Source organism: Mobula birostris, unplaced genomic scaffold (assembly GCF_030028105.1).
Source record: "Mobula birostris isolate sMobBir1 unplaced genomic scaffold, sMobBir1.hap1 H_1, whole genome shotgun sequence".
Classification (NCBI taxonomy): Eukaryota; Metazoa; Chordata; class Chondrichthyes; order Myliobatiformes; family Myliobatidae; genus Mobula; species Mobula birostris.
In genome coordinates this window covers 602,192-617,352 of record NW_027274040.1, presented here as the reverse complement: position 1 = coordinate 617,352, position 15,161 = coordinate 602,192, and the positions used below count along the sequence as shown (strand labels likewise).

General features: G+C 45.9%; 1 protein-coding gene across 1 annotated transcript in view; it reads right to left on the bottom strand.

Moving 5' to 3' along the window:
* The window catches only part of LOC140192259 (tubulin polyglutamylase ttll6-like), a 55,338-nt gene extending 43,553 nt beyond the window's left edge, over window positions 1-11,785 (bottom strand). The window contains exons 1-2 of the mRNA XM_072249934.1: window positions 11,765-11,785; window positions 9,721-9,851 (exon numbers count right to left, since the gene is read on the bottom strand). Of these exons, the coding sequence (XP_072106035.1) occupies window positions 9,721-9,851; window positions 11,765-11,785 (152 nt within the window). The remainder of the gene's footprint in view (window positions 1-9,720; window positions 9,852-11,764) is intronic.
* Window positions 11,786-15,161: the final 3,376 nt, after the last annotated feature.

Below are 15,161 nucleotides of genomic sequence, written 5' to 3'. Positions count from 1 at the left end.
CTGTACTTTTCTATGACTCTGTAAAGCTCATTTCCCACTCTGCCACTCACCCATCCACTCATACATTCAGACAGGTCTCCAGTCCTTAGCCCCGAAACCTTATGTTTCTATCCTGCACCCCAGATAAAGCAACCCTCTAGAAATCGTGGATGCATTGGTAATTATTTTCCAATGTTCTGTAGATTCAGGATCAGTTCCTGAGGACTGGAGGGTAGTTAATGTTATCCCACTTTTTAAGAAAGGAGGGAGAGAGAAAACAGGGAATTATAGACCAGTTAGCCTGACATCAGTGCTGGGGAAGATGCTGGAGTCCATTATAAAGGATGAAATAGCGGCACATTTGGATAGCAGTAACAGGATCAGTCCAAGTCAGCATGGATTTACGAAGGGGAAATCATGCTTGACTATTCTTCTGGAATTTTTTGAGGATGTAACTATGAAAAGGGACAAGGGAGAGCCAGTGGATGTAGTGTACCTGGACTTTCAGAAAGCCTTTGATAAGGTCCCACATAGAAGATTAGTGGGCAAAATTAGAGCACAGGGTATTGGGGGTAGGGTACTGACAGGGATAGAAGATTGGTTGGCAGACAGGAAACAAAGAGTAGGGATAAATGGGTCCCTTTCAGAATGGCAGACGGTGACTAGTGGGGTACCGCAAGGCTCGGTGCTGGGATCACAGCTATTTACAACATACATTAATGATTTAGATGAAGGGATTAAAAGTAACATTAGCAAATTTGCAGGTGACACAAAGCTGGGTGGCAGTGTGAAATGTGCGGAGGATGTTGAGATAATGCAGGATGACTTGGACAGGTTGGGTGAGTGGGCAGATGCAGTTTAATGTGGATAAATGTGAGGTTATCCACTTTGGTGGCAAGAAAGGAAGGCAGATTACTATCTGAACAGTGTCAAGTTAGGAAAAGGGGAAGTATAACAAGATCTAGGTGTTCTTGTTCACCAGTCACTGAAAGTAAGCATGCAGGTACAGCAGGCAGTGAAAAAAGCTAATGGCATGTTGGCCTTCATAACAAAGGGAGTTGAGTATAGGAGCAAAGAGGTCCTTCTGCAATTGTACAGGGCCCTGGTGAGACCACACCTGGAGTATTGTGTACAGCTTTGGTCTCCAAATTTGAGGAAGTACATCCTTGCTATTGAAGCAGTGCAGTGGAGGTTCACGAGGTTAATTCCTGGGATGCTGGGACTGTCATATGCTTAAAGATTGGAGCCACTGGGCTTGTATACACTGGCATTTAGAAGGATGAGAGGGGATCTCATTGAAACATATAAGATTATTAAGGGATTGGACACGCTAGAGGCAGGAAACATGTTTCCGATGTTGGGGGAGTCCAGAACGAGGGGCCACAATTTGAGAATAAGAGGTAGACCATTTAGAACGGAGTTGACAAAAAACTTTTTCACCCAGAGAGTTGTGGATCTGTGGACTGCTCTGCCTCAGAAGGCAGTGGAGGCCAATTCTCTGGATGCTTTCAAGAAAGAGCTAGATAGAGCTCTAAATGATAGTGGAATCAAGGGATATGGGGAGAAGGCAGGAATGGGGTACTGATTGTGGATGATCAGCCATGATCACAGTGAATGGCGGTGCTGGCTCAAAGGGCCGAATAGCCTACTCCTGCACCTATTGGCTATTGTCTATAACCCAAACTTGTCCAACCTTTATAAACTTTCCTCATCCTCCTGCACTCCAGATAAAATAACCCAATTGCAGAGGAGAAGATGACAGCGCGACACAGCGTGCAGCGGCCACTCCAGTGATGAATATCTGTTATCTGTCAAGTAGGGTGCCGTGAAAAATTCTGATTTGATGGAGGCAGACTTGAGAACACGGAGGAACATCTGGTGAAACTTCTAAAATGCCTGTTTCGCTGCCTCTGCCACTGTGTGATCCGAAATCTCCAGAGGGGAAGGCCCCGAATCCTCGGCTTTGCTCGTTGCTCGGCGGCCGGGGCGGGGTCGAAGCACTCGGCAGAGATGGTGCTCAGTGTCGGAGGGCTGGTCAGAGGCTCGAAGTTTGCGGACGGACTCAGAGTCGGCTGTGGTCGGGTGCTTCCAGGATGCTGCATCGGCAAGTTTGCAACGCTGGAGGCTCATGGTAGGGAAAGTCTCTCCCTTCTACTGTCTGCGTGAGATGTTGGGGCTATTGGGACTTCGAGACTTTTTTTTTAACCATGCCCATGGTCTGCTCTTCATCAAATTACGGTATTCCTTTGCACTGTTATAACTATATGTTATAATTATGTGGTTTGTGTCCCTTTTAGTCTTGGTCTGTCCTGTGTTTCTGTGATATTCTACTGGAGGAACATTGAATCATTTCTAAATGACAATAAATGTGGACTGAGTGTCCTCATAATCTAATCTTGTCCAACGTTTATAAACTTCCCTCGGGCTCTTGCACTCCCAAGAAAAAAATCCCAATCTTGTCCAACGTCAATGTAGAGACAAAAGAGATTTATACTCTCTCAGTCCAGCAGCATCCTGGCCAACCTTTTCTGCATCCTCTCTCAAGTGAGTCTCAGACCAAAGGGCACAGCTTCAAAATAGAGAGACGTCCATTTTCAACGGATACCAGAAAGAATTTCTCAGCTAGTCTTGTAGGGATTCCAATTCTGTGGTCGACGGATCCCTTGGTTAACGGTAGGGGTCAATGGCATAAAACAGGTTGGTAACTCCTGAGCTACAGCTAGAGTGGTGAATCCGTGGAGTTTGTTGCCACAGACAGCTGTGGAGGTCAAGCCCCTGTCTATGGTCTAGTTACCCGTCCTCAAAATCCAATCAAATGTCTCCACGCCTGTCTAAGTCAGTCCCTGGACCACTTTCTCCCCTAGAGGAGAATCGTGGGAGAGTTCAAGACCTCAGAGTACAAGGATGTCCCCTTAGAACAGGGATGAGGAGGAATTTCTTTAGCCAGAAGGTGGTGAACATGTGGAATTCATTGCCACAGATGACTGTGGAGGACAAACCACTGGTGGAGGCTGATAAGTTCTTGATTAGTCAGAGCGTCAAAGGTTTTCAGGAGAAGGCTGGAGAGTGGGTTTGGGAGGGATAATAGATCAGCCATGATGGAATGCGGAGCGGACTCGATGAGCCAAATGGCCTAATTCTGCACCTGTGTCTTATGGTCCTGCAGTCTTAGCCTCCATATCCTTCCTGCAATAGGGTGACCAGACTGCAACAACACTCCAAATGGAGGCTGACTGAAGCTTTATACAGCTGTGAAATGTCCTCTTTACTCAGGTACTGAGTGTACAACCAAGAAGGCAAAGACTTCTGTACACCCTCTTGACCACCCTACCTATCTGCATGGCCATTTGCAAGGAGTTATGAACTTGGACCCCTAGCTTTCCTTTCTACATCAAAGATCCATTCCCTCTGTACCTTGTTCAGCTCTCCTTCACTCACTGCTTTTAGTCAGGAGACACGGCTGAATTATATTTGCTGCTGATTGCAGAGACTTATTTTAAATTAACTCTCTTTTGTTGCCGTCAATTTAACTGGAGGCCACAAGTCCCACCGAGCCATCTCTTTGCCTAACAAGTCTCACCACACCATCCCTTTGCCTAACAAGTCCCACCGAGCCATCCCTTTGCCTAACAAGTCTCACCACACCATCCCTTTGCCTAACAAGTCCCACCGAGCCATCCCTTTGCCTAACAAGTCTCACCACACCATCCCTTTGCCTAACAAGTCCCACCAGGCCATCCCTTTGCCTAACAAGTCCCACCACCCCCTTCCTTTGCCTAACAAGTCCCACCACCCCCTTCCTTTGCCTAACAAGTCCCACCACACCATCCCTTTGCCTAACAAGTCCAACCACCCCCTCCCTTTGCCTAACAAGTCCCACCACACCATCTCTTTGCCTATCAAGTCCCACCACGCCATTCCTTTGCCTAACAAGTCCCACCACCCCCTTCCTTTGCCTAACAAGTCCAACCACCCCATCTCTTTGCCTAACAAGTCCCACCACCCCATTCCATAGAAACATAGAAAATAGGTGCAGGAGTAGGCCATTCGGCCCTTCGAGCCTGCACCGCCATTCATTATGATCATGGCTGATCATCCAACTCAGAACCCTGCACCAGCCTTCTCTCCATACCCCCTGATCCCTTTAGCCACAAGAGCCATATCTAACTCCCTCTTAAATATAGCCAATGAACTGGCCTCAACTGTTTCCTGTGGCAGGGAATTCCACAGATTCACCACTCTCTGTGTGAAGAAGTTTTTCCTAATCTTGGTCCTAAAAGGCTTCCCCTTTATCCTCAAACTGTGACCCCTCGTTCTGGACTTCCCCAACATCGGGAACAATCTTCCTGCATCTAGCCTGTCCAATCCCTTTAGAATTTTATACGTTTCAATCAGATCCCCCCCGCAATCTTCTAAATTCCAAAGAGTATAAGCCTAGTTCATCCAGTCTTTCATCATATGAAAGTCCTGCCATCCCAGGAATCAATCTGGTGAACCTTCTTTGTACTCCCTCTATGGCAAGGATGTCTTTCCTCAGATTAGGGGACCAAAACTGCACACAATACTCCAGGTGTGGTCTCACCAAGGACTTGTACAACTGCAGTAGTACCTCCCTGCTCCTGTACTCAAATCCTCTTGCTATGAATGCCAGCATACCATTCGCCTTTTCCACTGCCTGCTGTACCTGCATGCCCACTTTCAATGACTGGTGTATAATGACACCCAGGTCTCATTGCACCTCCCCTTTTCCTAATCGGCCACCATTCAGATAATAAACTGTTTTCCTGTTTTTGCCACCAAAGTGGATAACTTCACATTTATCCACATTAAATTGCATCTGCCATGAATTTGCCACTCACTTAACCTATCCAAGTCACCCTGCATCCTCTTAGCATCCTCCTCACAGCTAACACTGCCGCCCAGCTTCGTGTCATCTGCAAACTTGGAGATGCTGCATTTAATTCCCTCATCCAAGTCATTAATATATATTGTAAACAACTGGGGTCCCAGCACTGAGCCTTGCGGTACCCCACTAGTCACTGCCTGCCATTCTGAAAAGGTCCCATTTATTCCCACTCTTTGTTTCCTGTCTGCCAACCAATTCTCTATGCACATCAATACCTTACCCCCAATACCGTGTGCTTTAAGTTTGCACACTAATCTCCTGTGTGGGACCTGGTCAAAAGCCTTTTGAAAATCCAAATATACCACATCCACTGGTTCTCCCCTATCCACTCTACTAGTTACACCCTCAAAAAATTCTGTGAGATTCGTCAGACATGATTTTCCTTTCACAAATCCATGCTGACTTTGTCCGATGATTTCACCGCTTTCCAAATGTGCTGTTATCACATCTTTGATAACTGACTCTAGCATTTTCCTCACCACCGATGTTAGGCTAACTGGTCTATAATTCCCCGGTTTCTCTCTCTCTCCTTTTTCAAAAAGTGGAGTTACATTAGCCACCCTCCAATCCTCAGGAACTAGTCCAGAATCTAAAGAGTTTTGAAAAATTATCAGTAATGCATCCACTATTTCTTGGGCTACTTCCTTAAGCACCCTGGGATGCAGACCATCTGGCCCTGGGGATGTATCTGCCTTTAATCCCTTCAATTTACCTAACACCACTTCCCTACTAACATGTATTTCCCTCAGTTCCTCCATCTCACTGGACCCTCTGTCCCCTACTACTTCCGGAAGATTATTTATGTCCTCCTTAGTGAAGACAGAACCAAAGTAATTATTCAATTGGTCTGCCATGTCCTTGCTCCCCATAATCAATTCACCTGTTTCTGTCTGTAGGGGACCTACATTTGTCTTAACCAATCTTTTTCTTTTCACATATCTATAAAAGCTTTTACAGTCAGTTTTTATGTTCCCTCCCAGTTTTCCCTCAATCTTTTTTCCCCTTCCTAATTAAGCCCTTTGTCCTTCTCTGCTGGACTCTGAATTTCTCCCAGTCCTCAGGTGAGCCATTTTTTCTGGCTAATTTGTATGCTTCTTCTTTGGAATTGATACTATCCCTAATTTCCCTTGTCAGCCACGGTTGCACTACCTTCCTTGATTTATTCTTTTGCCAAACTGGGATGAACAATTGTTGTAGTTCATCCATGCGATCTTTAAATGCTTGCCATTGCATATCCACCGTCAACCCTTTAAGTGTCATTTGCCAGTCTATCTTAGCTAATTCACGTCTCATACCTTCAAAGTTACCCTTCTCTAAGTTCAGAACCTTTGTTTCTGAATTAACTATGTCAATCTCCATCTTAATGAAGAATTCCGCCATATTATGGTCACTCTTACCCAAAGGGCCTCTCACGACAAGATTGCTAACTAACCCTTCCTCATTGCTCATTACCCAGTCTAGAATAGCCTGCTCTCTAGTTGGTTCCTCGACATGTTGGTTCAAAAAACCATCCCGCATACATTCCAAGAAATGCTCTTCCTCAGCACCCTTACCAATTTGGTTCACCCAATCTATATGTAGATTGAAGTCACCCTTTATAACTGCTGTTCCTTTATTGCACGCATTTCTAATTTCCTGTTTAATACCATCCCCAACCTCTCTACTACTGTTAGGTGGCCTGTACACAACTCCCACCAGCGTTTTCTGCCCCTTAGTGTTACGCAGCTCTACCCATATCGATTCCACATCCTCCCAGCTAATGTCCTTCCTTTCTATTGCGTTAATCTCCTCTCTAACCAGCAATGCTACTCCACCTCCTTTTCTTTTATGTCTATCCCTCCTGAATATTGAATATCCCTGAATGTTGAGCTCCCATCTTTGGTCACCCTGGAGCCTTGTCTCTGTGATCCCAACTATATCATATTCATTAATAACAATCTGCACTTTTAATTCATTCACCTTGTTACAAATGCTCCTTGCATTGACACACAAAGCCTTCAGGCTCGCTTTTACAACACTCTTAGCCCTAATATGATTATGTTGAAAAGTGGCCCTTTTTGATTTTTGCTCTGGATTTGCTGGCCTGCCACTTTTACTTTTCACCTTACTACTTTTTGCTTCTACCCTCATTTTATACCCCTCTGTCTCTCTGCACTTGTTCCCATCCCCCTGTTGTGAACTAACCTCCTCTCTCCTAGTCTCTTTAATTTGATTCCCACACCCCAACCATTCTAGTGTAAAGTCACCTCAGTAGCCCTCGCAAATCTCCCCGCCTGGATATTGGTCCTCCTAGGATTCAAGTGTAAAGGAATAGCAGGTAAAGGAACGTATCAAAAACCCCATTCCTGTCAGACTGGATACTCGGCAATAAGCAAGCTGAGAGAATCAATCTACGACAGATCCACAACATCTGGCCTGCACATTGAGAAAAAAAGGGCACGTGTCAAAACGCTGCTTCTGGATTTCAGTTTGATATTCACTATTGTCCCATAGATCTTGGTGAACAAATTCCTCCCGCCTTTAAAGAGGGTGAACCCTTGCAAGGCAAAGGCCACTATGGAGCACTGGGGTAAGTCTCTGAAAACTTGTGCCGGCCAACTGGTAAGTCCCACCATGCCATCTCTTTGCCTCACAAGTCCCACCTTGCCATCTCTTTTCCTAATTTGTTGCCTTTGACACCATAATTTTTTAAGCTGATTGCAGAGACTTATTTTAAATTAACTCTCTTTTGTTGCTGTCAATTTAACTGGAGGCCACAAGTCCCACCGAGCCATCTCTTTGCCCAATAAGTCCCACCACACCATCCCTTTGCTTAACAAGTCCCACCACATCATCCCTTTGCCTAAAAAGTCCCACCAGGCCATCCCTTTGCCCAATAAGTCCCACCACCCCCTCCCTTTGCCTAAAAAGTCCCACCATGCCATCTCTTTGCCTAACAAGTCCCACTTTGCCATCTCTTCTCCTAATTTGTTGACTATTGAATGAGCACTTGCCTTTAGCACCATAATTTCTTGAGTAGGTGAGAGATGCAGTCATTATAACAACCATGTGGGTACTTTTGCCTTTGGGCAATGATGGGAGATTGGTCAGCTATATCGTATACGCTGCATCCACATCACTGGAGAGCTGTATGATACAGATGTGAGCGGGGAGGGGAGGCGGCAGTGGAGGGAGGAGTGGGAGAGAGGACTCAGAGGGGGGAGTGGGAGGGGTGTTGGGGGGAGTGAAAGCGGGGATTGGGAGGTGTGTGTTGGAGGGCATGCATGGGGGATTGGGAGCGGGGGTGTGCAAGAGCAGAGTGGCGGGGGAGTGGGGGCAGTATTGGGAGAGAGTGGGTATGAGTGGGAAGAGGAAGCAACAGAGCAAGTGACAGGGAGAGTGGGAGGGGGTGAGGGTGGGTACATGGGAGGAGAAACTGGTAATGGTCATTTAATATCTCTTTCCATTAGGTGTTAACTTAATGGACCCTTGCAACTTGGGTGTATGTTCAACAAAGATTGCTAAGATCAGATATGTTGAGTTATTTTTAAAACGTATCTCAACTTCAGACCAATGTGCATTAATGGAAGAGTTTATAGAAAGTCCATACCAGGCAAAATCCTCCCCACTATTGAGTACACTTAACTGCCACAAGAAAACAGCATCCAACATCCACATCCATGCTCTCTGCTCATTGGACAAAGAGGTCCAAGCAGACTGGGGTCCCACACCATCATGTTCAGGAACAGTAATTACCCCTCAACCATCAGCATGGATACCTTCACTCACCTCCACCCTCAACTCATTCTACAACCCTATGGACTCTTTTTCAAGAACTCTGCAACTTGGCACAATCCGTCTTCTTTGTGCATTGGTTGTTTGTCAGTCTTTGTTATTTATAGTCTTTCACAAATCCTATTGTACTTGCAAGAAAACAAATTTCAAGGTCATATCATATATGTATTTTGATAATAAATTTACTTTGAACTTTAACCTTTGATGTAATAGAGATGGGAAAGTGGTGCTAAGTGTCATTGACGCAGTTCAAAGTACATTTATTATCAAAGTAGGTATACGACATCCAATCCTGAGAATTGTCTCCTTACAGGCAGCCACAGAACAACGAAACATAAAAGAACCTATTAAAAAAGTGAAGACTGCCAGACACCCAATGGGCAGAAACAAAATTAAATCGTGCCAACAATAAAAGTAAGCAAATAACTTTCAGAACTGAAGTTGACAGAAGTGAGTGCACTGACACGAAGCCAGTCATCACTGCAACCAGTCCAGGAGCCTGTTCGTTGCAGGCCACAGCCTCAGTTCAGCACACTGCTCAGTAAACCTTGCCAAGCAGTGAGCTGAATACCAGCCCGTTCGTCACCTCCTGACCTTTTCAATCTGACCCGGCACTTAAATCTCAGGTCGTTCCTCGCTCTCGGGACCCGGGCTGTGCCGGTTCGAGGCACTCTCGGCTCTGTGCCTGAGACCACATATCACTGTATGCTTCGATGTACTGTACATGTGACAAGTAAGGCTAATCTTTAATCTTTTCATAACTTATACACACACACACTTTATGGTTCTGAGAGACCATACAGATTTTGGTTCACAATGTTGTCGCTTGCTTCTACTGTTTGCACGATTTGTGCTTTTTCCCTTTCTCCGCACATCGGGTGTTGGCCTTTAGTTTTAATTGGGTTCTTTTGGATTTCTTCCTTTGCAACTGCTGACAAGCAAGGAGATCTCAGGGTTGTATAATTTACACATTCTTTGATAATAAATGGACTTTGAAAGTTCGAAACACACACACGCATGAACAGAGCCCCACTCCATTTTGAGGTGGTCTTTAAACTTACTCAGATGGTAAACGCCAGCTTTTTGGGAAGATGTTGTAATCTTCTGGGTATTGCCTTAGCATGCGATTTAAGTTCATGACTAGCAAATCCTTCATACAGATTTCGTTCATCCCAAGAAAGTAATTCATTTTCTGTGTGAGGAAAAGAATTATCAATCCATGCAGACGGTATACCAGTATGACGTGGCATACGTTCAGTGACCATTTTACTAGGTGCTCCTGCTCCTTAATATAAAATATCTCATCAGCCAACCATGTGGCAGAAACTCAATTAGTAAAAACATGCAGACATGGTCAAGAAGTTCAGTCATTGTCCAGTATGTCCAGCATGGATTCCTGTAACAATATGTTGACAGGCCGACTAGGGGGAATGCCATACTAGATCTAGTACTAGGTAACGAACCAGGTCAGGTCACAGATCTCTCAGTGGGTGAGCATCTGGAGGACAGTGACCACCACTCCCTGGCCTTTGACATTATCATGGAAAAGGATAGAATCAGAGAGGACAGGAAACATTTTAATTGGGGAAGGGCAAATTATGAGGCTATAAGGCTAGAACTTGCGGGTGTGAATTGGGATGATGTTTTTGCAGGGAAATGTATTATGGACATGTGGTCGATGTTTAGGGATCTCTTGCTGGATGTTAGGGATAAATTTGTCCCGGTGAGGAAGATAAAGAATGGTAGGCTGAAGGAACCATGGGTGACAAGTGAAGTGGAATATCTAGTCAGGTGGAAGAAGGCAGCATACATGGTCTAGGAAGCAAGGATCAGATGAGTCTATTGAGGAACATAGGGTAGCAAGAAAGGAGCTTAAGAAGGGGCTGAGGAGACCAAGAAGGGAACATGATAAGGCTTTGGCGAGTAGGATAAAGGAAAACCCAGGCATTCTTCAATTATGTGAAGAACAAAATGATGACAGGAATGAAGGTAGGACCGATTAGAGATAAAGGTGGGAAGATGTGCCTGGAGGTTGTGGAAGTGAGCAAGGTCCTCAATGAATACTTCTCTTCGGTAATCACCAATGAGGGGGAACTTGATGAAGGTGGGGGCAATATGAGTTGCCTCACAGGTAGATAGGGTAGTTAAGAAAGCTTATGGGGTGTTAGCTTTCATAAGTCGAGGGATAGGGTTTAAGAGTCGCAATGTAATGATGCAGCTCTATAAAACTCTGGTTAGGCCACACTTGGAGTACCGTGTCCAGTTCTGGTCGCCTCACTTTAGGAAGGATGTGGAAGCATTGGAAAGGGTACAGAGGAGATTTAACAGGATGGGGCCTGGTTTAGAGAGTATGGATTATGATCAGAGATTAAGGGAGATAGGGCTTTACTCTTTGGAGAGAAGGAGGATGACAGCAGACATGATAGAGGTGTACCAGATAATAAGAGGAACAGAGTGGACAGCCAGCGCCTCTTCCCCAGGGCATCACTGCTCAGTACAAGAGGACATGGTTTTAAGGTAAGGGGTGTGAAGTTCAAGGGGGATATTAGAGGAAGGTTTTTTATTCAGAGAGTGGTTGGTGCGTGGAATGCACTGCTTGAGTCAGTAGTGAAGGCAGATACACTGGTGAAATTTAAGAGAGTGCCAGACAGGTATATGGAGGAACTTAAGGTGGTGGGGTTATATGGGAGGAAGGGTTTAAGGGTCGGCACAACATTGTGGGCCAAAGGGCCTGTACTGTGCTGTATTATTCTATGTTCTATGGTTAACCCCCCCCCCACCAAACCATCGTCAATACTCTTCAGAGATTGTCTGCCTGGCGTCAGTGGTTACATCACCAGGACTTTTGATCTGCACTGGCTGCTCATACGGCCATCCACCAGCTGTCCCCATGGCTTCGCATGACCCTGATCAGTGGGGGGGGACTAACCAGGTGCTACACCTTGCCCAAGGCTGACATGCAGGCTAGCGGAGGGAAGGAATGCCATGTAACTACAGCATCAACATCATGAAATTTAAAAGCTGAGTGGAGCTTCACAATGGTGCAGGTTCTGGGGGTGGGGGCGGAATGGGAGCTTCTGATTGGCTCTTCCATGGGTCAATTACCTGGTACCGCTTTAGTGACATGGCTTTATCCCATGACACGAAATTGTCCGACCAGTACAATGTCCATTGATCCTCTTCGCCGACCTCTTTCAACCCAAGGAGTGCGGCTGCACGGCGAACTGCGAAAGAAACAATGTCAGTTCAGTCTGTGATTGTAGACTGGAGACCCATAGATTGCCGCCGTCGCAGGAGGGAGGAAGGAAGGAAGGTGGGGGACTGGAGAATGGAGAAACATCGGAGCAACAAATGCAGGAATGGGGAGGGTCTTCATAAACACGAGAGGCTCTGCAGAAGCTGGAAACCCAGAACAACACATGCAAACTGTCGGAGGAACACAGCAGGTCAGGCAGCATCTAAGGTATTGAATACACAGTCGATGTTTCAAGCCAAGAACCCTTTTCAGTCCTCATGCAGGGTGCAGGTGAATCCGAGAGATTCTTACTCTCCAGACATTATTTTTCAGGTTTCCTGCAAACTGCAAACTCACATTTCAAGGACATTTTACAACTCAAGTTCCCTGCTTTTCTTTAATACACAACTTGCATTCTTTTGCACATTGGTTGTTTGGCAATCTGTGTTTACGTGGAGTTTTTATTGTAAATTCTATTGTAGAAAGCATGGCAGCGCCTCTACTTCCTTGAGAGCCTGTGGAGATTCAGCGTGACCTCTAAAACTTTGACAAACTTCTATAGATGTGTGGTGGAGAGTATATTGACAGGCTGCACCACAGCCTGGTAGTGAAGCACCAATGCCCTTGAACGGAAAATCCTACAAAAAATTGTGGATGTTGCCCAGTTCATCACAGGTAAAGCACATCTACGTGAAACATTGTCACAGGAAATTAGCATCCATCATCCGACTCCCTCCCTCATTGCTGCCAACAGGAAGGAGGTACAGAAGCCTCAGGACCCACACCACCAGGTTCAGGAACAGTTATTACCCCTCAACCATCAAGGAGGTGGTACAGGAGCTTCAGGACCCACACCACCAGGTTCAGGAACAGTTATTACCCCTCAACCATCAAGAAGGAGGTACAAGAGCCTCAGGACTCACACCACCAGGTTCAGGAATAGTTATTACCCCTCAACCATCAAGAAGGTGGTACAGGAGCTTCAGGACCCACACCACCAGGTTCAGGAACAGTTATTACCCCTCAACCATCAGGAAGGTGGTACAGAAGCCTCAGGACTCACACCACCAGGTTCAGGAACAGTTATTACCCCTCAACCATCAGGTAGAAGGTACAGGAGCCTCAGGACCCACACCACCAGGTTCAGGAACAGTTATTACCCCTCAACCATCAGGAAGGTGGTACAGAAGCCTCAGGACCCACACCACCAGGTTCAGAAACAGTTATTACCCCCTTAACCATCAGGAAGGTGGTACAGAAGCCTCAGGACCCACACCACCAGGTTCAGGAACAGTTATTACCCCTCAACCATCAGGAAGGTGGTACAGGCTCTTGAACCAAAGGGGTTAACTTCACTCAACTTCACTTGCTCCATCACTGAAATGTTCCCACAACTTGTGGATTCACTTTCAAGGACTCTTCATCTCATGTTCTCGATATTTATTGCTTATTTATTGTTTCTCTCTTTTCAGATTTGCACAGCTTGTTGCCTTTTGCACTCTGGCTGATCCCCAAGTTGTCGTGGTCTTTCATTGATTCTGTTAAGGTTTTTATTCCATAGATTTATTGAAAATGAATCTCAGGGTTGTAGATGGAAACGCATACCTACTTTGATAATAAATTTTACTTTGACTTTGTTGACACCACGATTGATTAACTAATCACCTACTTAATGTGAACATTTTGAATAGAGTCAGGCAGATTGACAGAATCACATAATTACAATGGTAGCACGTCCCAACCAGCAGAACCCTTTCTGTTACAGGGTTGACGCATGGCACCCTGAATATACAACTAAACAGAGGTTTAAGTGTCCTGAACTGGGCCTTAAGAGGCAGGGATATATCTTTCACAAAGTGCCGATACTGATCTGATGCCTTCCCCCTATGTAGTTTCAGCTGGGCAGAGTCAGAATGTCCCACACACAATGGTCGGTTTCACCAATCACAAAGTATTAGTGAGTCCTAATGAAGGGTCTCGGCCTGAAACTTACTTTACCTTCTGCAATGAAGGTCCTCCGTCTCTGACGATCTTCAGGACTCCCTTCATCACGTCGGTGACTTCTCTCCGTTTTCACTACTGTCAGCCTTGCAAGCTCCGGGTGGAGACTCAGGAGTATCGTCAGCACTCAGACGTAGAAGGAATCGTCACTACTGTTTCCGTAACAATTCTGAGCTGAACCACCGAATCCGGAGGACTGCTGGACCATTCTTAGTTTGACCTCTACCCTTTGACCTGTTCAGCGTGGGCGATCCTACCAAGAGCCAAAGCACAAAGCCCCGACCCCAGCTAGCATAGCTCTCTGGGTCGTTGAGGCATGCAAGCCTTCAAACCACAACAAGGCTGTGGACCTCCCGTAATGTTGGCTCTTTATCCAGCTCTCTAATCTCCTGAGTTGCTCCATTTTGCTTGTGTTACTCTGGATTTCCAGCATTTGTCAGTTGGAAACTAAGCTGCTTCATCAATATGTGCCGTGTCATATGACGTCACCATTATGCACCATGTCGTATGATGGGCAATCACAGTCTTTCCATGACCATGATTGTTCTTGGCAAAAGTTTTCTACAAAAGTGGTTTGTCACTGCTGCTTCTGGGCAGTGTTTTTACAAGACGTGTGACCCCCCCAGCCATTATCAATACTCTTCAGAGATTGTCTGCCTGGTATCAGTGGTGGCATAACCTGGACTTGCCATCTGCACCAGCTGCTCATACAACCATCCACCACCTGCTCCCTTAGCCTCACATAACCCAGACTGGGGGGCTAGGCAGGTGGCAGGTACTACACCTTGCCCAAGGGTGACCTGCAGGCTGGCGGAGGGAAAGAGCGCTTCACACCTCCTTTGTTAGAGACGTATCTCCACCCCGCCAGCCAAGGGGTGCACTGGATTTGTTTTTAACACAATCCCGTCCATCATACACTCCATACACAGTGCTGGATTCCAAGTGAACCGTGGGGCGGCCCGGTAGCGTAGCAGTCCACACAACGCTTTACTGTACCAGTGACCCGGGTTCAATTCCCACCACTGCTGAATAGACTCCTGAAGCTCTTCTATCCGAGGTTGAATTATTGTTTTTGGAGCAAATTAACTCGCTTCACAATTAAAAACCAGAAACACACCAGTGATTAAACACAAGAGGTTCAACAGATACTATAAATTCAGAGCAACACACACAATATATTCCATCTTGGCTCCCCCTCTACGAGTTCTCTTCTATTCACCCATCGATCACCTTCCCTGAACACCTCAATCCTCCCCTCTCCTCAGA